At 39.8% G+C, this 23,644-nt stretch overlaps 1 protein-coding gene across 9 annotated transcripts in view; it reads right to left on the bottom strand.

Annotated features, from left to right (window-relative positions):
- HERC4 (HECT and RLD domain containing E3 ubiquitin protein ligase 4) overlaps nucleotides 1-23,608 on the bottom strand; it is a 110,230-nt gene extending 86,622 nt beyond the window's left edge. For 3 of the 9 annotated variants that reach the window (XM_059662561.1, XM_059662564.1, XM_059662567.1), the window contains exons 1-3: nucleotides 23,227-23,605; nucleotides 21,835-21,865; nucleotides 21,090-21,394 (exon numbers count right to left, since the gene is read on the bottom strand). In XM_059662561.1, the coding sequence (XP_059518544.1) occupies nucleotides 21,090-21,315 (226 nt within the window). In that variant the 5' untranslated portion in view covers nucleotides 21,316-21,394; nucleotides 21,835-21,865; nucleotides 23,227-23,605. Of the gene's footprint in view, nucleotides 1-15,100; nucleotides 15,234-21,089; nucleotides 21,395-21,834; nucleotides 21,866-22,726; nucleotides 23,112-23,226 lie in introns of those variants that run through there. The other 6 variants (XM_059662565.1, XM_059662566.1, XM_059662569.1 and 3 more) reach the window with 5 other exon arrangements.
- Nucleotides 23,609-23,644: the final 36 nt, after the last annotated feature.

Genomic DNA, 23,644 nt, shown 5'->3' with positions numbered 1-23,644 from the left:
CCTCCCGATCCGCCCTGCTCTGTGCATGACAGGGGGCGGCGTCCCAATACCCCAATCGACCCTGCTCTGAGCCCGACCAGGGGCTGCACCTAGGGATTGGGCCTGCCCTCTGCCACCCGGGAGCAGGCCTAAGCCAGCAGGGCGTTATCTCCCGAGGGTTCCCAGACTGCGAGAGGGCACAGGCCAGGCTGAGGGACCCCCCTTCCCCCCGAGTGCACAAATTTTTGTGCACTGGGCCTCTAGTCCTATATAATAAAAGCCAAGTGACTGAACAGCAGGACGATTGGTCGACCAGTCACTATGATGCGCACTGACCACCAGGGGGCAGACGCTCAACACAGGAGCTGCTGCTGACCAGGATGAGCAGCTGCTACCGCTGTGGGCATTGGGAACAGCTGGGATGAGTGTGCTGGGGGGGGGGGGGGGGGGCGCTTGATACCTGCAGGCCACGGTCCCCCTACCAGTGCATGAATCCTGTGCACCGGGCCTCTAGTCAACACTAATAAAAGAGAAAAATGGTAATTGGCGTACGAGCTACCCTTTTCATTGGCTAATCAGGGCTATATGCAAATTAACTGCCAACTAAGATTGGCAGTTAACTGCCAACAAGATGGCGGTTAATTTGCATATGTAGGCACAATGCAGGGAGGCGAAAGGGAAAGCAGGAAGAAGCCCCCTGCCACTGACAGTGATCAGAAACCCAGGGGGGAGCTAAGAGCTGGGGGGCAGGGCAAAGGCGGCCCTGGGGCCGCCTTTGCCCTGCCCCCCAGCCATGACCAGAGAATCAGGCGCCTTTTCCGCCCTGGCCAGTGATAGCAGGAAGTAGGGGTGGAGCCAGCGATGGGAGCTGGGCACGGTTGAAGCTGGCAGTCCCAGGAGCTAGGGGTCCCTTGCCTGGGCCAAAAGCGGAGCCCACGATCGTGGGGCCGCTGCCGCTGCGGGTCCCCGCTGCCCGGGCCGGACGCCTCAGCCAGAGGCATCAGGCCTGAGCAAGGGGCCGATCCTGCGATTGGAGGGTGATGGGGGTCAACGCCTGAGGGCTCCCAGTATGTGAGAGGGGGCAGGCTGGGCTGAGGGACACTCCCCCCCCCCCCACACACACACCCAGTGCACGAATTTCGTGCACCGGGCCCCTAGTATCAAATAAAAAGCAAATCACAGACCTTTATATAAATGTGAATAAAATTATGTCTTTTAACACAAGTGTAAAAGACATGAAAATATAAATAGTAGTAGCCATCTTTAGAATGTAGGGGGGAAAGTGACTTCCATTTTTTAGATTATACATTTCTATAAGTTTAAAAAAGACTACAGTACATGTATTATTTTGGTAGTCAGAAAAAAAATAAAAGAATTGTTTTAAGGCATAGAAAGCCCCCAACTTCTAAAATGACCCCACAGGAACAAATGCCCTATTTCCCAAAATCAAAACATTAGGGAAATAATTAACTTGGAGTGATAAGAGGTTCTTACCTAGGAAGCAGAGGCTATGATCAGATTATTGTTTATCTTTAGTTAAGTTAAATGCTGCCAACAAATATCTATCCTGAACTTTCTGGAACTGATAAACCAACAGAACTAAACAAGTCAGGATAGCTGAAGGGTGCAGGTATTTTTCTGACATCCAAATTTAAAACTCAAATGAATTTTTCTATAGAAAATGTTACACAGTTAGTTCACTTAAATATAATTATTAAAATATTATACTTAGGTGCAATATGTTTTAAGGAAGATTTGCTTGAAAACTTCTTTATCTAGCAAAATTCCCATACGCAAAGAACATTTTAAAGATTTTAATAACACAATTCATTCATAAATCAAGGACTATCTGGTTATTTCCAGGTGTGATGCAAGTCCACAATCAATTTTAACTTTTAATATGGTCTATGAGTTTAATAAAGTCCTACATGTATTACAAATTTTAAAACAATGAATTCTAACAAAGTTTAAATGATTTTAAATGTTTTATTTGGAGAACAAAAACCTCTGTTAATGTTTTATGTTTAACTTATGGGGCCTGAAAAACAGTATTGTTAATGAACACCAAGCAGAGCCATGTTGATAACAATTCTAAAACTGAGAAATACACTTTGTTAAATAACTAATTTAAAGAGGCATCATTTCAATTCCTTAGTAATTTTGCCAGATGTCTATGTGCCAATGTTTAATTCTTCAAATTTTACTTACTTCAAAGTTTAAGTTTCAAAATCCTCTGAACTACCATGCCTTCCTAGTTGCTATAAGTGTTTCTTCTTTCCTTCTCTCTGAATAACTCCAAACTCTAAAAAGAACAATCCATCTCTAAAAATTTAATGTTCAGCCGAAACTGGTTTGGCTCAGTGGATAGAGCCTCGGCCTGCGGACTGAAAGGTCCCGGGTTTGATTCCGGTCAAGGGTATGTACCTGGGTTGCGGGCACATCCCCAGTAGGAGATGTGCAGGAGGCAGCTGATCGATGTTTCTCTCTCATCGATGTTTCTAATTCTCTATCTCTCTCCCTTCCTCTCTGTAAAAAATCAATAAGATATATTAAAAAAAAAAAAAACAATGTTCACAAGAGAGTATTTTATTAAAGAGGCACTATGTAACTCCATTCTTGTTTAAAAATATCACACACAGCCTTGGCCAATGTGGTTCAGTTGGTTGAGCATCATCCCAGGCACTGAAAGGTCAAGGGTTTGATGCCCGGTTAGGAAGCAACTGATTGATGTTCATATCCATGTTTCTCTTTCTCCCTCTCTCTTCCGCAATAAAACATTTTTTTAAAAGTCACTCAGCCCCAATATATATGCAGAAAAAAAGACTGAGAAAATAAATACTAAATTGTCAACTCTGGTTACCTACAAGGGTATTTTTTCTTATGGTTCTTTTAATTATTTAATTAAACAACTGAATGTGCAGTTAATGCATTTATGATTCTGACTTTTGAAAGATGACATTAACCACTCAAGGTTAGTGAATAACAACAATAAATAATTCAGAATGCTTTTTTTTAACTTTAAATAATCATAATTATTTTTGTTACAGAGATAACAACGGAGCAAAAGGCTACTTCACTCAAGGCATGTACTTCCCTATTCCTAACGTGAAGTTATTGTTTACTGACACTTTGTAAAGAATCTCTAAAATAATCCATATACGTAATGATCATGAAGTGTATTATAAAACAAATTGAGACTGAAGGAAATAAGACTAAAACATCAAAAAAAATTAGTGTCTATTCTCTAAATTATTACCAATAGAAATTTGAAACGGTACAACCCATAGTCATTACAGCATTTTGAGTTCCCTGATAAAATATAAAATTAATGTAAAATGACTTGTCTTAGCTGACAGCCCACAAAATAATATTCATATGGAGCTATTTCTAATTTGATTTTAAAAATTGTTTACAAATGAGTATGTTTACAAGTTCATACCCCTCTTATGCATTCTATCTACATAGAGGTATACAGTTAACATACATCAAGAGCTTATTATGTGCCTGGCACTGCGCTAAATGACATAGTAATCTCATTTAATCCTCATAACACCATGAGTAGGGTATACCATCATCCCTATTTACAGATCAAGGCACTAACATATAAACATTCCCCTATTTATTGTCCTTCTGTTAACAATATTTAAAGAACATGATTATGTTTTAATAAAGGATTTTCCAAATATACTTAACATTTTATAAAAATTTAGGGCTTTACCGTATTTTTTTTTTAAAGCCCTTCTGGCCCTAACCAGTTTGGCTCAGTGAATAGAGCATCGGCCTGCAGACTGAAAGGTCCCAGGTTCGATTCCGGTCAAGTGCATGTATCTTGGTTGCGGGCACATCCCCAGTAGGAGGTGTGCAGGAGGCAGCTGATTGATGTTTCTCTCTCATCGATGTTTCTAACTCTATCCCTCTCCCTTCCTCTCTGTAAAAAAATCAAGTAAAAAATATATTTAAAAAGAAAGAAAGAAAAGCCCTTTCTGGATGTTTAGGAACTGCTGAAATTACTTGCTCTGAAGAGAAAAGGAGGTCTTGAAATACAAAGACTCCAACATAAATATGTCATATAGTTGCTTTACTTCAATTTCTTTTTAAGCAAGAACCATCAAAATATACTAGCAGAGGTTTTGTTCTGGTGTGTGTGTGTGTGTGTGTGTGTGTGTGTGTGTGTGTGTGTGTGTAGATTATTTATTATTTATTCATATATTTCGTATCCATTCATCACAGGGTCAATTATATGAACATATGTTCTTTTTTTTAATATATATTTTATTGCTTTTTTACAGAGAAGAAGGGAGAGGGATAGAGAGTCAGAAACATCGATGAGAGAGATCAATCAGCTGCTTCCTGCACGCCCCCCACTGGGGATGTGCTCCAACCAAGGTACATGCCCTTGACCGGAATCGAACCTGGGACCCCTCAGTTCGCAGGCCGACGCTCTATCCACTGAGCCAAACCGGTTAGGGCGAACATATGTTCTTATTTTCTGTATTCTTGATGCTCTGACATGGGAGGTGAGGGGGCTTACAGCGCAAGCGACAGTCCCTTCAGGACAAATTCCTAAAGAGAACTACTTGTCTACTAGCATGCTTTTCATATGCAAACCAGCTAATCCAGAGTTTATAACACCAACTAAATCCTTATCTAACTCTCACACACCAAGCTAGTATTTCCCATACCATAAATCAACCCAGGCCAGGTAGTAGGAAACTAGAAACCAACCTTATAGCCCAAAGCCTGGAGGAATTAAATTAGCCAATCCTAAACTGTTATTGTGCCCAGTCTTGCCTTTCCCTGAGAAACCCCAATAAATGTCATAACCTGTGCTCTTGTTCTCTGCCTCCTGACTACCCTGATGTCTTCTCCTATATCTGTGTGTGGCATACAGTGACTCCTCTCTCTGAGATCTGAGTCTAATAAATTTCTTCCAAGGCTCATTCTTGTTTCCTCTTATGCTCACACCAACTTTGATATATCATATCCAACATGTACATTTTTAGAACAGTTTCAAATTTTAAATTTTCTGTTATAATGTAGCTTATGGCCACCAAGTTCATTGAAACAAGAGTCTATGTATAATTTTCTTCCTTTCCTATAGCATATCCAATAAAATACATTGACCATGTGTGCATTCAATAAACTCATATTCCTTCTGTGTGTACCATAGTGTAGTCACCACAGTGACAAAGATCTATACTAAAGTAAGGCCTCTACTCTCTAGGAGTTGGCATGGTAAAGAAGATTTTTATCTAAACAATCATATAAAATAGACAGCCAAGCAACTTATTTACTGAATGCCAGGTAACTGTCCTTCGTTACACAAAAATATGCAATTTGAGTTCTTAAAACGGTGACCAGGGAGATGTAGGAGATAGTACTTCAGCTGGGCAAATTCAACAGAAATGGAAATATGCCTTAGAAAGATTAATCCTAAATTAATAGGAAGGCTGAATTGGAACAAAAACATCAGTTAAAAACTTTTTGCCAGTTTTTACATAAACCAGTAATGATCTAATTAGGATAAAAATAAATGTTAGATTGAGATAGCAAAAAACTATTGGCCCTAATAATTTAAAGCAACTAGCTGAAGGTCACGCATTTAGCCATCTGCAAAGGAAAGGAAATGTGAGAGTTACTAAGGAAAGAACCAGTAAGGTTTGGCAACTGAATCAATGTTGGTGCTATGGGTTAGAAAGCAGATCCTAAGGTGAATCTGAGGGAATTCAAGAAGCATTAAAAAACAAGGATGAGGAGTTGTTTCCGCAGTTTATTTTAGAGATGGAGATAGCTAACTTACAATACAATGGTTTCCATTTAAAATGTTCTTTTGTTCTCTACATTTTATCAGTTCATGTATATAAATTTCTCCCATAGTTAAGTACCTTGTAAACAGGTGCCCCGTTTACTAACATACTTATATACTAAGCAAAAAAATTTGGCATTGCTGTTAAAATAGCTACAACTATAAAAAAAAGAGAGATGCAATCAAATGCATTTATTTTTAATTTAAAGGTCTGCTTACTTTTTGGGCGGGGCAGAATTTTAAACTGTGAATAACTACAATTTATTTAAGTGCCTATGTTCCTCCACATACAGTACACAAAATATACCTTCTGATATGAACTGAATGTCTGTGCCCTCTCCAAATTCAAAATTCATAACCCTACAAAGTGATAGTATGTCGTAAGCCTTTGGGGTGATTAGGTCATGATAGAGCTCTCATGAATGAGATTGGTGCCCTTTCCCTCAGCTCTTCTGCTAAGTGAAGGCACAATGAGAAGATGGCTTTCTATGAACAGGAAGTGAAGTGCTACCCAGACACCAAATCTGCTAGTACCTTGATCTTGGACTCCCCAGTCTCAAGAATTGTGAGAAATATATACTGAGTGGCCAGATTATTATGACCACCCCATCAGTACTTTGTTGGGCCACCTTTTGCCTTCAATACTGCAGCGATTCTTCTTGGCATTGACTCCAGAAGATGTGGAAAGGTGATGCAAGGAATCTGACACCATGCCTGATGAATAGCACTGTCCAGTTCTGTGAGATTTGATGGTTGTGGAACCAGCTGCCTGATGGCTCTTGTAACTTTGTCCCACAAACGCTAAATCGGATTGAGATCTGGTGATTGTGGGGGCCACCTAAGCAAGGTAAAGTCTCCCTCATGTTCTTGAAACCACTCCTGCACAATACGAGCACCGTGGCATGGCGCATTGTCTTGCTGGAAGAAGCCATCTCCATTGGGATATGCCATCAACATGATAGGATGAACTTGATCAGCAACGATACGTAGGTATGTTGTGCTATGTAGACATTTATAATGGTCTGGCCCTCTAGCAACTTCCGTGGGAAATTATAGCTAATTTGCCTACAAACGTCGGGTGGTCATAATAATCTGGCCACTGTGTGTGTGTGTGTGTGTGTGTGTGTGTGTGTGTGTGTGTCTACACTAATAAAAGAGAAACATGCAAATTGGTGTCACTCTGTTACACCCACCAGCCAGTAAGAGCGACTATGCAAATTAACCCAACAAAGATGGCGGTTAATTTGCAGGTGCAGAGCGAAGACTGAAGAGGCTTGGCTTCTCCCCTGCGGCCAGACCAAAGGCCTGGGTCCCGGGTGCCAGAGGAAAACCGGTGCCGGCAGCCAGGGGAAGAAAGGCCTATTGTGCAAATCTTCGTGCAAAGGGATACACACACACACACACACACACACACACACACACACACACACCATGTTCAAAGGCTGTTAAATTGCATTGTTCACCCATATCTTCAGAAAAAAATCATTTCTACTGTCGTGATAAACAACCTGCTTCCCTATTTATAATGGTCTGGCCCTCTAGCAACTTCAGCACGAAATTATAGCTAATTTGCCTACAAATGTCAGGTGGTCATAATAATCTGGCCACTCAGTGTATGTTGGTTAGTCAAGCCACCAAAACTATAGTAATTTTGTTATAGCAACCTGAGTAGACTAAAACATCTTCCAATTATTCATCATTAAATAAACTTTTGAAAATAAATGATGTCTAACTTCCATTATTTATGTGCTTCTCCAAGGAACAAAAATGGGGACTTTATTTCCTTTATTTTTCTGTATCTTTAAAGAAATCCAATTCATTTTATATCTTGCTCAAATATAGCATTACCTCTAAGCATCACAAACATAATTTTTTTTGGTATTTTGGCACATTTTTTAATATGAGCTCCAACAATTTTAACATAATTGAATACTGAAGTTAAAGAAGTACTTTCAAGCTTAGCATAATGTATGGGACAGAGTAGGAAGACACTCATTTTTTTGGAATTAATACTTGAATTTCAGTTCTAAATGAAAAGATATGTATTACCGTATTTTTCCGTGTATAAGATGCTATTTTTTCCTAAAATCCTTAGACTGAAAATCAAGGGGCATCTTATACATGGAAGCCAGCCAAGGAGGGAGCCATGCAGGTGCGTAGCTGCCCATACCTTGTTAAAGAGGCTTCCTCAAATCACGAGCCTTATGCCGTAATTGGAAGTGGAGGTGGAGAGTGCACAGATCCAACAGGGAACAGAGCTTTCTGAGCCCATAAAGATGTCAAAAAATAAAAAGACAAATACCAGTAAGCAATTGTCTTACTCTGCAAAATTCAAACTGAATGTAATCAGCTATGCAAAAAAGCATGGAAACAGAGCTGCAGAGAGACAATTTGGACCTCCTCCCACTGAGCGTCTGATCAAACAGTGGAGAAAACAGGAAGAACAACTCATTAAGATGCCAAAAAAGAAGGGCTTAAGAGGAAAACCAGCAAAATGGGCGAACTTGGAGCAAAGGCTTAAGATTTAGATTATGGAGCAGCGCCAGGGTGGCTTATGTGTGTCGACCAAGCTTATTCAATGTCAGGCAAGAATGTTTGCAAGCGAAATGAACATTGTTGATTTTGCAGGAAAGGCAAAATAGTGCTTCAAGTTCATGAAAAGAGAAGGGCTGGCCATGAGAACACAAACAATGTTAGCTCAGAAAATGACACTGGTTTATGAGGATGATCTCACATATATAGACAGTGACTCAGAAGACAGCAGTGATACAATAGAAGTTGAAGAAATTGATATGTCTGGAACTAATAGTGATGAAGGAGAGCACAGTGATGCACCAGAAGCTGAATAAAGTGATCTGCTGCATAATATCATAGTACTGGTATGTAAACATTACCTGTGGTAATTACTAAATAAAAATGTGTTTTGTTCTATGTTTAAAATATTGATTTCTTAATTTGGGGTTGGAAAAGTGGGGGCGTCTTATACATGGAAAAATATGGTATCTATCTGAAGGCAAATATGCAAACAGCCTATCACCCATTTCAGTGTAAGTCACATCTAAAATTAAATTCCCATTGTAATATTAACAGCTTTCTTCTCTTAAGCAAACATTTATTGAGCACTCATCACGTGCCAGGCATTGTTCTTTGCACTTCAAGTGTTATCTCATTTCATCCTTACAACCACCCTAGGAGTTTGGCAAGATTAATTTTATAGAAGAAAACACGGGCACAGAGTGACTAAGCAATGTGCTCAAGATAACACAGCTAAAAAGTAACAGAGCCAGGATATGCATAAAAGCATTCTATTTCCAGAGCCTACCCTTTAAATATGCTGAGAGACAATCTGTGTCTACCATCCACTTCCTCACCAACAGAGTTCTCATCCATAGTCCTACCTCTGCACCAAGAGTAACTACTGTTATTAGATGTATATACCTTTCCAGGTATTTTTACATATTAATAAGGAAAGAAAAATATAATACATATGTATATATAAATATATATGGTAATCCAAAATACATCTTTCTATACAATGTTCTAAACCTTGCCTTTTACTTAATGTATCTTGGACATCTTCCCATTTTGGTACAAAAAGAACACCTTCATTCTTTTCACAATTACATAGCATTACTTTACATTGACTGAATAGACCATAATTTATTTTACCAGTTCTCAATAGTCATCTGATCACTTCTAATGTTTTGCTATTATAAACAATGCTGCAGTTAATGTCGTTTTTGTACATATACAAATGTAGCTATCAGAGCAAGAGTTATATTCTTGGACTTTTGGGGAGAAAGGGTATGTGCATTTGTAATTCTGACATATGCTGGCAAAATACCCTCATACAAATTTATCAATTTATACTAACAACCTATGAAAACTTGTTTACTGACAGCCTCACCATACAGAGTATATTATCAAACTTAAAATTTTTTGTTAACCTGATATGTGAAAAAAAAATGGTACCTCATTGCAGTTTCCTGCATTTCTCTTAGTATGCATGAAGTTGAAGAGAATGCATTTGTTTCAGAGCCATTTGTATTTATTCCCTTTTCTGTTAATGCCTGTCCATATCTTTTGCCCATTTTGCTGCTGAATTGTTGTCTCTTTATCTTGTCAATTTCTAGTAGTGCTTTATTTATTTATGTTTGCTTATTTTCCCCAGGTACAACTGAGAGTACATTTATTTTATTAATTTAGACTTTGGGCAATTCATTTAACCTCATGAAATTGTATTTCCTTCACCTATAAATCTAAGCTAATCTGTACTTTTCAGGGTGGTTTTAAGACTTATGGATAAGGCATAAATGATTCTCTCCCCTCCTTTATAAAACCTGATGATTCCTATTACAAACTATCACTGGATATCCATCAAATTAAATCCAAGCTCCCCAATTTGATTAATTCTATAATCTGACCTCAATTTTACCTTTCTAACCTTCCTGTTCACTATTTTCAGATATTTCAGGTAATTCAAATTTGGCCATTTGAGCTGCTTTACCTATAGAACACTCTTCTTCAATCTTTCCTCATTGAAATACTATATCCTTCCAGTTCATATGCTATCTTTCCTATAGAAACTCACCTAGATCCACTCCATCCCAAATGGTTACAATATCCATCTCTTTACATAGCATTATTTATGCATCTTGCAAGAGTTAGTACACTTTATATTTGTATGTATTTCTATTTATTTGTGCACTTGTTTTATCTTCCCTTCTAAATCTTTAAATTATATTTATCACGTTATACTAAAAAAATTGTCAAATGAATACATTTTTAAAACATCTGTTTGAAAATAAATATCTTCTGGGCTTATCAACTTTGTAAAGCAAGGCACAAGGGTGCTTAAAATTTTTAAATAAATTTAGTCATTGCTTCTACTACATTTGCTAAAATTAAAAATGTTCTTTTTCCTAAAGAAATAGACAGAGATGAAAATAAAACTAAATTTATGTATATGTTCATGGTAGCATTCCTTATAACAAAAGTCTGGAAATTAAAAAAAATACAACAAATAAATTTTGGTACATTTAAATGATGAAATGTTGAATTATCATTAGCAATATTTCTAAACATTTAAAAACATGGGAGAAATTCTAATTATTAGTAAATTATTACTGGGGGAAAATTTTTGAGATACTAGAACATATTCCTACTTTAATCAGAAACATTTATGAGTATAGAAAAAATGTCAAATGGACAACAGTATTTATCTATGCATGATGGCATGATGATTGAATTTTACTTCCCTTACTTCCCAAATTTTCTACTAAGAATATGTAATCCTATATAATAAAAACCTAATATGCTAAGTGTCCAGTCAGCCATTCAACCAATCAAAGCATAGTATGCTAATGATATGCTAAGGCCACTCAACTGTTCGCTATGACGTGCACCGACTACCAAGGGGCAGACAGTCGACCAGTCCACCAGTCACTATGACGTGCACTAACCACCAGGGGGCAGATGCTCCGACTGGTAGGTTAGCATGCTGCTGGGGTCTGGCCGATTGGGAATGAGCGAGATGGGCCAGACACGCCCTGGAGCCCTCCCACAGTCCCTCTCCAGCTGGCTAACCTCCTGTGTCCCTCCCCAGCCCCGATCATGCACTGGTGGGGTCCCTCAGCCTGGCCTGCAGCCTCTCGAAGTCAAAGACCACTCGGGGGATACTAGAGAACCGGTTTCGGCATGATCCCGCAGGCCAGGCCGAGGGACCCCACTGGTGCACAAAATTGTGTGCTGGGCCTCTAGTACTTTTATAATTAAGACACTAAAACTGTGTTATTTAAGAATACTATTGACACTTTCAAAAGAATAAAATGAGGTAACTGATATTAAAAAAGAAATTAGAATATCTATAGATCCTATCTAATAAAAGACAAAAGCATAATTAACCGTACCTCCACTACGCTTCCCAATGGCTAATCAGGGCATTATGCAAATTAACTGCCAACAAAGATGGCGGCCGGCAGCCACGCAGCTGAAGCGAGCAGGAGGCTTGCTTGCTCTAGTGATGGAGGAAGCCAAGATTCCCCACCTGCCGCAGCCCCGGCTCTGAGCTCCGGAAGCAACAATGTTTCAATTATAGAAGCTAAACAAACCCCAGATACCTGCTTTCAACCAGCCGCGGCCTCAGAGCTGGGAGCGCCATGATGGCAACAATGTTTCAATTATAGAAGGTAAATAAATCCCAGAATAAAAAAAAAAGAAAAGAAAAAAGGAGAGGCTGGGAGCTTCAGTCGTCCGCCAGCCTGAAAACGGCCCTCAGCCCCTCACCCAGACTGGCAGGCACCCCAATGGGGACCCCCACCCTAAAGGGGGGTGTGGCCAGCCTGAAAACAGCCATCATCCCCTCACCCAGGCTGGCCAGGCACCCCAGTGGGGACCCCCACCCTGATCCAGGACACCCTTCAGGGCAAACCAGCCAGCCCCACCCGTGCACCAGGCCTCTATCCTATATAGTAAAAGGGTAATATGCAAACTGACCCTAACAGCAGAAGGACTGGGAATGACTGGTCACCATGACACACACTGACCACCAGGGGGCAGACGCTCAATGCAGGAGCTGCCCTCTGGTGGTCAGTGCGCTCTCAGAGTGGGGAGCACTGCTCAGCCACAAGCCAGGCTGATGGCTGCCAGTACAGCAGTGGTGGTGGGAGCCTCTCCTGCCTCCTCAGCAGCACTAAGGATGTCTGACTGCAGCTTAGGTCTGCTCCCCGCTGGTAAGTGGACATCCCCTGAGGGCTGCTGGGCTGCCAGAGGGATGTCTGATTGCCAGCTTAGGCCCAATCCCCACAGGGAGCAGGCCTAAGCCAGCAGGTGGTCATCCCCCGAGGGGTCCCAGACTGCGAGAGGGCACAGGCTGGGCTGAGGAACCCCCCCAAGTGCATAAATTTTTGTGCACTGGACCTCTAATATATATATATATTAGAGGCCCAGTGACCAAATGGCAAAACGACCAGAACGACAAGTCACTGTGACGCACACTGACCACCAGGGGGCAGACGCTCAATGCAGGAGCTGCCCCCTGGTGGTCTGTGCGCTCTCATAATGGTAGCGCCACTCGGCTGACCAGGATGAGCAGTGCTCCCATGTGGAAGGCCCCCTGCCAGGGAAGGCACTGGCTTTCTTTTAAATTCATGTCGACTGAACCCATGATGAAGGCAGAGCCTATCTTGGGGGTATATCCAGCTAAGAGGTGGGAATGCCTCAGTTGACCTTCAAAGTCAGGTACCGGGAAATGGATTCTTATCTAAATCCAGTCAAGCACCAGGAATGAATGTGATTCGGACCCACCCGGAGGTGACTATTTGAATGCACGCATTCCCCCTTTTACTTAACCTTAGTAAAACTTCCTGGTATTTGGCTATAAATAAAGGTTGCTGTGCTGGCTCTGGGCCCTGTTCATCTATCAGAGAGCAGACGCCACACCTGGTCCCAGCTTTCCTCTATTTCTGTCTCAGTCTTGTTTTATTCAATTTTCCTTAACCTTGTCTCATTCTATTCAAGATTTCATCAACCCCCGAGTTCTCTCTCTATGCGCTGGTTGCAAGAAGAGAGAACGCCATCCTCCCCTTATCCCCACAGTGGGCCGATCCCTGCAGGCCATGCCCCCCCCCCACCAGTGTATGAATTTGTGCACTGGGCCTCTAGTCCTATATAATAAAAGGCTAATATGCAAATCAACCGAACCGCAGAACAATTGATTGCTATGATGCGCACTGACCACCAGAGGTCAGAAGCTCAATGCAGAAGCTGCCCCCTGGTTGTCAGTGCACCCCTACATGGGAAGCGCCACTCACTCAGAAGCCAGGCTAATGGCTGGCAACGGCAGCGGTGGGAGCCTCTCCCGCCTCCACGGCAGCACTAAGGACCCCTCAGGGGATGTCCGACTACTGGCTTAGGGTGCAGGCTGGGCTGAGGGGACCAACCCCCCCATGAACAACTGTCATGCACTGGGCCTCTAGTTTAAAAATAATATGAAAAAATAAAAATAATGTGAAAAACACATTACTAAAGAATTCTAAAATGTTTTCCTATGGCCAAAAAAAGCTAAAGTAATTTCAGGTAAATAAAATATGGTTTTAAGACTGAGCCACCAAAAGTTAAGAAATTCTTCTTTTAAAAAAATAATTCCAACAATACAATTGTACATAGCACAGATTTTTCTTGCATATAATTGCCACAATTCATTAAGATATAAAAATAATTACTGCCTTGTAAACTACATCAGCCTGGGAAAAATATTTATAGAAGCTGAAAGGAATCAAACCATGGGCTCTCTGATTCAGTCTCTTCACTAATGCTCCCCACTTTTCTACTTATCCCCCCAAATCCTTATAACAATGTTTGAATACATTTCTTCTATTAGGTTTTAATAGGTATCTCAAAGTACCTGATATGCTTTATAGCCTAGGGAAAATAAATATCTATGAAAACTTGATTTATTCAAAGCAATTTTAAAAATACAAGGAGTTTGTAAAAAATTACCTTCAATAGTGCTACCTTTGTTATGTCATATTAGGGACATGGAGCCCTAAGAATATTTACTAAAGAGATGACAGAAACCAGACCACCAATGTTGTCATCTACAACAAGAATCTTTAATAAATGCCTAAACTGTATAACTGAAATCAACCATAATCCTGGTTCTTTCAAGGAAAGTATATGGCTCACTTCCAATCAGATAAAAACACTAATATACCAAATGCAGAGAAAAATCATCACTTCCAAGTCCTTTTAAAAAGTCTGTATTTCTTAAATTGCTCAGATTAGACAACTATTGCTATTATTGTCTTCTCTGTGGGTTAAAGATTCTATAAAGCATTTACCAAACCAATGCATCCTACAAAGAGATACATGGCAGACTTGATACAACATAACTAATCCAAGCTCCAATAGTCGCCACCAAATCAATCGACTGGGTCTTGGATAGTAGCACAGCATAGCATTAGACAACAAAGGGATATAGAATATGATATATAACAGAGGAGAGAAAAGACTGGGGAGTACAATGATAGGTTTTTGTTCATTTGTTTAAATATTCTTCATACCACGCAGGGTATAATGAAATACCAAAGTGATATCACATTGGTAAAATAATGATTTCAAAAAGCCATCAAGTAGAATGGCAAGGAAACAATCTGTGCATTAGTATTTCATCTGCCTCAAATAAAAGATACAACTATAAATAATTCTAAACATAAGCACAATTTAGTGAATAAGGTAGGAGACTGGTAGACTTAAATTTTTAGATTCAATTTATAGTTGTTCACCAGTCACCTGCTGTTTTGACAAGTTACTTACCAACTTGTGCTGCCATTTCTCCGTAAATTTATCCCCTAAGATGAGGATAATTCTTGCAAATTGTGTCACAAGCATTTTGAAAGGAACCATGAGTTATTGTGTAATGCTCTTGAAATTCCTCAGATGTAGGGTCCTACACAAAGTAAAGTATTATTATACATCTCTCTAACAGTAGTCATCTGTTTGCATTATGATTTTTTTGTTCCTATTCTTGAACACTGCGATTCTTGGGCACTAACCTTTCTCAAAGTGTCCAAAGCAAGCCTCCATATATCATCCATTATCTTTCACTTCCTCAGAAGGTACAGTTAAAATTAGGAGTTATAAAACAATGAGCTGCTCTGGTATTACATGCTTTGGTTCAATAAGAAATATGTGGGATAATTTGGTACTTTTAATCCACTCTTAAGTGAATAATTTTATTTTCCACATTTATACATTTATTTTCTTATATTACCTTTTAAATTACAATGATATTTTAAGCAGTTCATTAATAGATGTATGTTTTATGAACAAGGAGAGCAGGTCAGAAAATGAAGCAAGAAAGGCAAGCCAAGTAATTACTGCCACGTAAACAAAATACTTTATTAGAATGACCGAACAGTAGAAATGAGCCCAGCCAGCTCACTGCCTGAGCATCAACCCATGAACCAAGAAGTCAGGATTCGATTCCCAGTCAGGGTACGCACCTGGGTTGCCGGCTCAATCCCCAGTAGGGGGCGTGCAGGAGGCAGCTGATCAATGATTCTCTCTCATCATTGATGTTTCTCTCTCCTGCTCCCTTTCTCTCTGAAATCATTAAAAATATTAATTTTTTTTAAAAGAAAGAAATTACCATTTTGGGCTACAGGAAACAATCAATGCTTATAATTTTTACATCTTCTGTAGAGAGTTGAGCACAAGCTACAGTAAGTTTTATTATACTATTCCAAACTTTGCTAGCTTTGCTAATCAAGTCAGCCTTTATTTCAAGAATAAAACATATACATTTAAAATTTTAGTTGATGTTGGTGCAATATTATATCTTTAAAATAGAACTCTCAACCTTCTTTATTGTTCCTGAAATCGCTTCTCTTTGAATTTGGAATGTTCTCTTATTTGCTAGCCTAGTGATGGTTAGTTAGTCTTTTAATCTTTTAACTTCAGTTTCCTCATGTAAAATGGGGACCATAAAACCTGCCCCAGCTACCATACAAGACTGTTGTAAGGATTAAATGAGATAATCTACTTGAATGAATTTTACAAACCATAAAAAGCTATCAAAATGTCACCTTTTAACAGAACTGTATCACACTATTTACAAATTATGGTCATAAAATAGTTTAGTATTGTTTCTTACATGAAATAGAAATACATGTGCAAAACATATTACAAGAAACAAATGGAAATACATGTGTAAAACATATTACATGAAACAAATGAAAACACATGTGCAAAACAGCCACCAAATTTTACCTATGATTTGATATATAGTGAGTTAATAATCTTGTTAGGAAAAGTACACATCCTATGTTATTTTTAAATCTTTAGACGTGAATTTGGAAACATAAAAATAAAACAATTAATTTAGCTGCACTGGTCTACAGTGGTCGGCAAACTCATTAGTCAACAGAGCCAAATATCAACAGTACAACAACTGAAATTTCTTTTGAGAGCCAAATTTTTTAAACTTAAACTATATAGGTAGGTACATTGTTTGTTATTAACTTAATTAGGGTACTCCTAAGGCTTAGGAAGAGCCACACTCAAAGGGCCAAAGAGCTGCATGTGACTCGCGAGCCGCAGTTTGCCCACCACGGGTCTAGCATTTTCAAGTGTAACATATTTACTTGTTAGCTATGAATTAAGAAACTGAGAGCCATTAGCTAAAAAAATTAAAAAGTTAAAAATAATTCTTATGAAAGAAAAATGCATACAGTGGGACCTTGATTCTCGAACTTAATTCATTCCAGAAGGGTGTTCAAGAAGCGATCTGTTTGAAAACTGAATCATTTTTTTCCCATTAAAAATAATGTAAATTGAATTAATTCATTCCAGACCTCCAAATGATTCCGTTTTAACTTTTCTTACAAACAGTGCATGTCTAATGTACTGTTTAATGTATAAACAAACACTTCTTTTTTATCAAACCACCCGTAGTAGCCTTAAACAAATCACTTTCAGCACTTCTTCCAGGGGTATCTTTCAGGAAGTCGGCATGCAGCATCTTTACATATCACTGCCTCCAAAATGCTGTCACTGGCTTAACTGTCTTTTGTTTATCCAAATCAACAACTGTTTTTCAATTGCCTGTAATCATTGTATCTTTCACATCCTTAACAACATTAGCACCCTTGATGGCTCCTTTATATTTTAAAATTGTGCTAATCTGTGCATTTCCCCAGCAACCAGAGCAAAAAACAGTAACAAAAAGCAAACAAGGACACACACACACACACACACACACACACACACACACACACACACCCCAAAATAATATTCCAGCACAATTTCCTGAGACGTTAACAAGGTAAGGTTTAGCTGTAACTGACTGGTACTGGTGCATTCTCTCCTTTGTGGCCTGAGATGCTTTTTGTCATGCTGACTTATCAGCATGAAAGAGTTGTCAGGTTGAGAATCAAAATTTTGTTCGATAACTGAGACATTTCTTTCCGTGAATAACTTGGTAGAGAACTGAACTGTTCAAGATGGGAAATTTCAAGAACCAAGGCTTGACTCTACTTGAAAGTGAAATAGATGTTCACTTCTAAGGAATAAATGAGAAAGAGCTAGTAGCGATAGCAAGGGGTATACATAAAAAAGAGAAAGTTGTTGAACCATGGGCATAATCTGCACTCTTGGTATACAAGGAAAATCAGTGAAAACTTCCTCTGTGGTTTCTAAAAAGTATGAATGGAAACCTCTCCCGATAGGCTATAGATCAATTCCATTTAGCTACACTGTAAGGCTGAGTCCTCCAGTTGGTTATCAGATTCTCAACAATAGCTTATCCTTAATGAATGAGGCCACTTTATTCGTTATTATAGAATACTTAGTATGGTTACAAAGCCAGCCTCTGTAGAAAAACAACACACAATTCTTAGCTCCCTTCACAGATGTTTAAAGCTCTGATGAAGAGAATTACTATGTTTATAATTTATAACATGATCCTAGAAATTCAACCAGACTCACTCTATTACCAGAAGACTTTAAAACCAATTAAATAAGAACTTATGTTCTAATTCAGTCCTCAAACTCAGAAATTTTAAAAAGGGTTGGAGAAGGCACACATTTAAATCTTTAAGAAATTATTCCAAAGGGAAATAATTTTGGTTAAATACATTCAAATTTTCCTCTCAAGCACCTTAAATCAAAACTGAGGTTAAAAGTCCCTATCAGCCCATCCCATGCGGCTCAGTGGTTGAGCATCGACCCATGAACCAATACGTACGTCCTGGGTTCGATTCTGGTCAGGGCACAAGCCCGGGTTTTGGGCTCAATCCCCAGTGGGGGTGTACAGGAGGCAGCCAATTGATATTTCTCTCTCTATGCCTTCCTCTATCTCTAAAATCAATAAAAACAATAAAAATTTAAAAAGTCCCTACCAGAGTCCCTACCACCTTTCTTTGACTTTTACTTACTCTTACCTCTGTAACCTAGGTACACTTCAATATATCACTGAAACTGGACTTCTGGTAATAAAAAGCTTTTCTCAGAATTAGGATCCCGCCCTTAAAAAACTGTTATTTTAAGCCCCAGATTTCTTTTCTGGCTATTTATGTGATCAATGATTGAATTGAACTTAAGACTTCATTGTCTTCCAGAAATCTTTAATTCTATCCCACAATGACATTTCCCATCATTTAAATTTCCTAGACTCAAAGTAGGTATCACATCATGTCAAATTTCAATTCTCTCCAGTTATTTCATTTATACGTGCCTTAACTCCCAACCCAGGCTCTAAATTTTTCAAGACAAAGTTTATGCCTTTTATTTCTCTATAGCATATGATGTACCCTGGACAATGAGGCAATCCTAAAGAGATATCATATATTAGGTAAACCCACCCTCCCAAACTCTTATTACCAAATAATGCTTCCAGGATGAATCAATAGGGTGATATAAATGTCACAATGCAATCATCACAATGTCAGCATGACCACAAAGAAGCTTCTAGCTAGTTAAGTTTCTCAGAATCTTACCTATAGAGTTAAAAGCTGTTCCAGGCAATATAATCATTATATTATTTGTGCAGTGTCTACCCCTGTCCTAGACATAGAACAGGTGTCTGTTCAATTAACATTTAAAAATTTTAAAGCATAGTAAATTTCAGCAACTATACTGGCGATTTCTATGTGCTGGCTTTGTACTTTCTACTTGCCTTTGTAGCCTCTCAGAAATTACTAAAGCAATACAGAGATATGTTTAGTTATTTCTGTGGGGCATGTTAAATATAAGAATAGCAGCCGAAACCGGTTTGGCTCAGTGGATAGAGCGTCGGCCTGCAGACTGAAAGGTCCCAGGTTTGATTCCGGTCAAGGGCATGTACCTGGGTTGCGGGCACATCCCCAGTAGGAGATGTGCAGGAGGCAGCTGATGGATGTTTCTCTCTCATCGATGCTTCTAACTCTCTATCTCTCTCCCTTCTTCTCTGTAAAAAATCAATAAAATGTATTTAAAAAAAAAAAAAAAGAATAGCAATAGCCCCATACTATGAAAAATCTCAACCTGAGGAAGCATTCCAAGCTAGGCAAAATGTAAAGGATTTACCTGCCGCTAGCAGTGATAAATACTTATCAGTAAATTACCATTCACATCTATCAACATAACTTCCATGCCCAATATTATGAAAATCTGATGATTCCATAAAATATTCTTAATGAGATAAAATACATACAAGAAAGCTGCCATTTACCTTGAGTTCTGCAATAATTAAACCTACTGTATTAAGCATCACTACCATTCATCCAAAATAATTATATTACAAATTAAGGCAGAAGAAAAGAGATTAAGACTCTAACAAGGAAGGATGAAAACCATACAGCATTTACAAGTAGAAGAGCGAAGTTTGGCATGATGGTAAGGTATAAAAGAGGAAATAATATGCCTTAATTTAATGCTTTAATATACCTACATTAACCTCTCCAAAGTAAACTAACACTAGAAACCTCTTAAATAAAGAAGTTGTAAAGAAAAAAACTGCCACAGAAAATATACTTAAGTGCCATATTGCTGAAGTTAAAAGAAACTAAATACAGCTGCAGTTTTATCTGAATTTACCACCTTAAGAGTTAATTTTTAGTTATTATAATTAAAGCAAAAAACATAACAATGATATTTCTAAGTGTGGTAATACTTGATTTTAAAATATCTATAGCCAGGAAAACAGAGTAAAATATGACCTCAAAATTCTCATTACCCTGCAATTATTTTAAAACTTGCTTGTATAGCTACTACAAAATCAGGACATCTCAGAATCACAAAACCTTTAATAGCTAGTGGTGCTAGAGAAGGAGAATAAAAGATGTTATTTAAAATGCTACAACAGGGAGAAAAATAGAAGCATTATATATATTAGGAAAGTAAAATGTTTTCATATTAATATTTTTCTTTCTAATATATGAAAAACAACACAAAGTTATGCATTTAAAATCTGCCCAAGGTCGCTGAACAGTACTTGTTAAAAAAGACCTGCATACTATATACTCTAGATCAAATATACCTAAACAATGTAGGCAATGTAAACAATGATTTTTCTCTATTTGTTTACATCACCATAATTATTTTCTGAAACAAGGCTTCATACAGTAAGGTTTTATAACAGTAGGAGTTAAAAAAGGAAACCACAATATAAAGTACTTAGGAGTATGTAAATATAAAGGATATATTTAAATCCTGGTTTGCTTTTAAAGTTTGACAAAAAATATGGGTCTAGGACTAGAGAAACTATTTGACATGTCAAACTTAAATGATATAATTATCAGAAATAACAAACGAATTTTCAACTTACCTGGTTTCTTTCTGGATTTTTCATGACCTAGCTGTCCCAGATCATTGCATCCACATGTGTACACGGTTCCATCATCCAGAACAAATACAGTATGCCTGAGTCCACATCCTACATCTCGGACTTTTTTGTTTATAAAAAAGTCACTTTTTCTGGGCTCTAGTACAATTTCTTCATCAATTCCACCCAAACCTAGCTGTCCAAAAGATGCATTTCCCCAGCATAACATGTTTGTAATTCTTTAGGTCTTCCAGTTTCAACAAAAAACTCCCTTCTGAAACACTGGAAAGTTGGAGGTATCCCTATGGCTGAGGAGATAGAAAAAAAGTTAAGATGACTTCAAAGGAAATATGATGTATTGCTGCTCTTTCAATTGCAAGGCTACAATAACCATTACATAGTAAACATTAAATCTATCTCACAATATGCTACATATAAGCATCATTCAGTTTCAAAAACCAATCAGTTGTATTTTTTAAAATATTTGCTATAGAAACATGTAGCTCTCTCCATGAGCTCTGTAAAAGTTTAAATATTTCGTTTTTACTCTACTACAAATACTTTAAGTATCTTGATGAAATTAATCCTTTTCTCCTTTTTGCTTTAAATAATTTCAATGGAAGAAATAAGACATCTACTGTCTCAACAATCAAGGAAATTACACAGTGAAAAACTTAGCCAACTTCAGAAACATAAAACCCTGAAATCTCCCTGAAGCCACAGCATAATTAAACCTTCTAATACCTACCTCCACATCAACAGAAAACTGAAGTTCTGATCTGTAATAGAAAACCAATAATGGAAACTTTAAATTTCCCACCATTTACACGACTTCCAATTATTCATGCCAATGTCGAGGCCCTAGAGAAAATTATTCTCTTGCCAGGCCGCGATCTTAACGACAATCGCCTCCAAAGATCATACTTACAAAAATAAAAAATAAAAATCGTAACACTCCGACCTCACTACAACTTTAATTTTAAAACTAAATCAATGGACATAATTGTAATACTCACAAAAGAAAACACGCAGTTTAATATCGAGATTCTCCCCCAAATTCAACATTTGTCTATTAATGAGTGGTAACCGCGAATGGAAAACATTCCCCCTGGGCCATTAATATCTATCTATACTACTCCGAGACCATTATATGAGGATGGAAAAAAAACAACCCGCAAGCAACTCCAGCACGGCCGACCTTTCAAAAAACAGGGATGGGGGCTGGGCCATCGATAGCTGGGTGGCGAAATCGGTCGAACTTTCCAGCACATGGAGTATTTCTGCGTTTGTGAAGACACAGATAACAGAGTCCAGTTCGCCTACAGCCACCCGGGCCTTAAAGGACATCGCATCACTGAGTAACACAATGACAGGAAGTCCGCCTGGTGCTCGCGGCAGTCACCCACATTCATTATTACACAGAACCTGCGAAGTTTCAAAACCCAACTTTCCGACGTTCGGGCGAGCCGGTGCCCACGCCGTCCCATTCCACGACCCCATCCATTCACACAAGTTGGACCTCATTCTTTTGGAACATCAGAACTCGATCGTTCCCGAGAGCTCTGCATTGTTTCCCCCGGGGGGGGGGGAAATAAAAAAAATTTTTTTAAATGTTAAGAAGAGAGGACAGGGAAAAATACCCCTTGATTTCAGCGCACGAGGTTTAACCATCCTTTTCTTTTCCAAGTCTGAAGGGGTCTAAGAAAGGCGTCCTCCCGCCAGCAACAGGTAGGGGGCTGAGCAGCAGTTTTCATTCCCATCGTATTCCCTGAACGTCCGTCCACTCAGACCACTTCGGGGGGACCAGGGGGGAGGACCCGTCTGCGCACCCCCAGCCTCGCCGGCCGACCAGTTCAGTTCACTACGGCAGCCGCCCGCCCGCACAAGTCGCAGGGACCGGCGGTCGCGGCTCGGCACCTCGGCGGCCTTCGGTCCGAGGGGGCCCTTCCCCCGCGAGGTGCCACATTCCGGGCCCCATGCCGGGGAGCCGCGACCCTGCCCTCGTTCCCCGCCCCCCACCACGAGGAAGCGCTGAGAAAGCACCCGGCGCCCGGCCGGCCTGTATCCGCCCGGCCCCGCCGGCCCCGTTCCTAACGCCGTCACACACCCCCGAACCCCCCCGCCCCGGGCAACGACTCACCCGACCGCTCAAGGCAGGGGGAAGCTCCGGCCAGCGGAGGGCGGCGCCTCCCCAGACAGTGAGGCGGCGCGGCCGCTGAGGCAGGTCTCCAGCGCCTGGACCCTCCTCCTTTAACCCGTGGCGGCGAACACCATGCAGGGCTCCTCCGGTGTCGGTGCCGCTGCTCGCGGCTCCCCTCCCGGCTCCTGGGAAAGTTTCTCGGGTTCCTCTTAGAACAGCCGCCGCCGCCGATGTCCAGTCCAGAAACAGCCGTCAGCGCCCCGGATGGAGCGGGAGGGGAAGGGCTGGAGCCGAGCGGGGCGGAGAGCGCGAAGGGTGGGGAGAGTTCGGGGAGAGGATGGGAGAAGGGAGAGGGGGAAGTGAAGAGGCGTGGGAGGGAAGGGGGAGGGACCGCCGGAAGTGAGCCACGGAGCACGCG

Source organism: Myotis daubentonii, chromosome 13 (assembly GCF_963259705.1).
Source record: "Myotis daubentonii chromosome 13, mMyoDau2.1, whole genome shotgun sequence".
Taxonomy (NCBI): Eukaryota; Metazoa; Chordata; class Mammalia; order Chiroptera; family Vespertilionidae; genus Myotis; species Myotis daubentonii.
The sequence above is the reverse complement of the archived record's forward strand: the minus strand, read 5'-3'. Positions and strand labels throughout refer to the sequence as shown.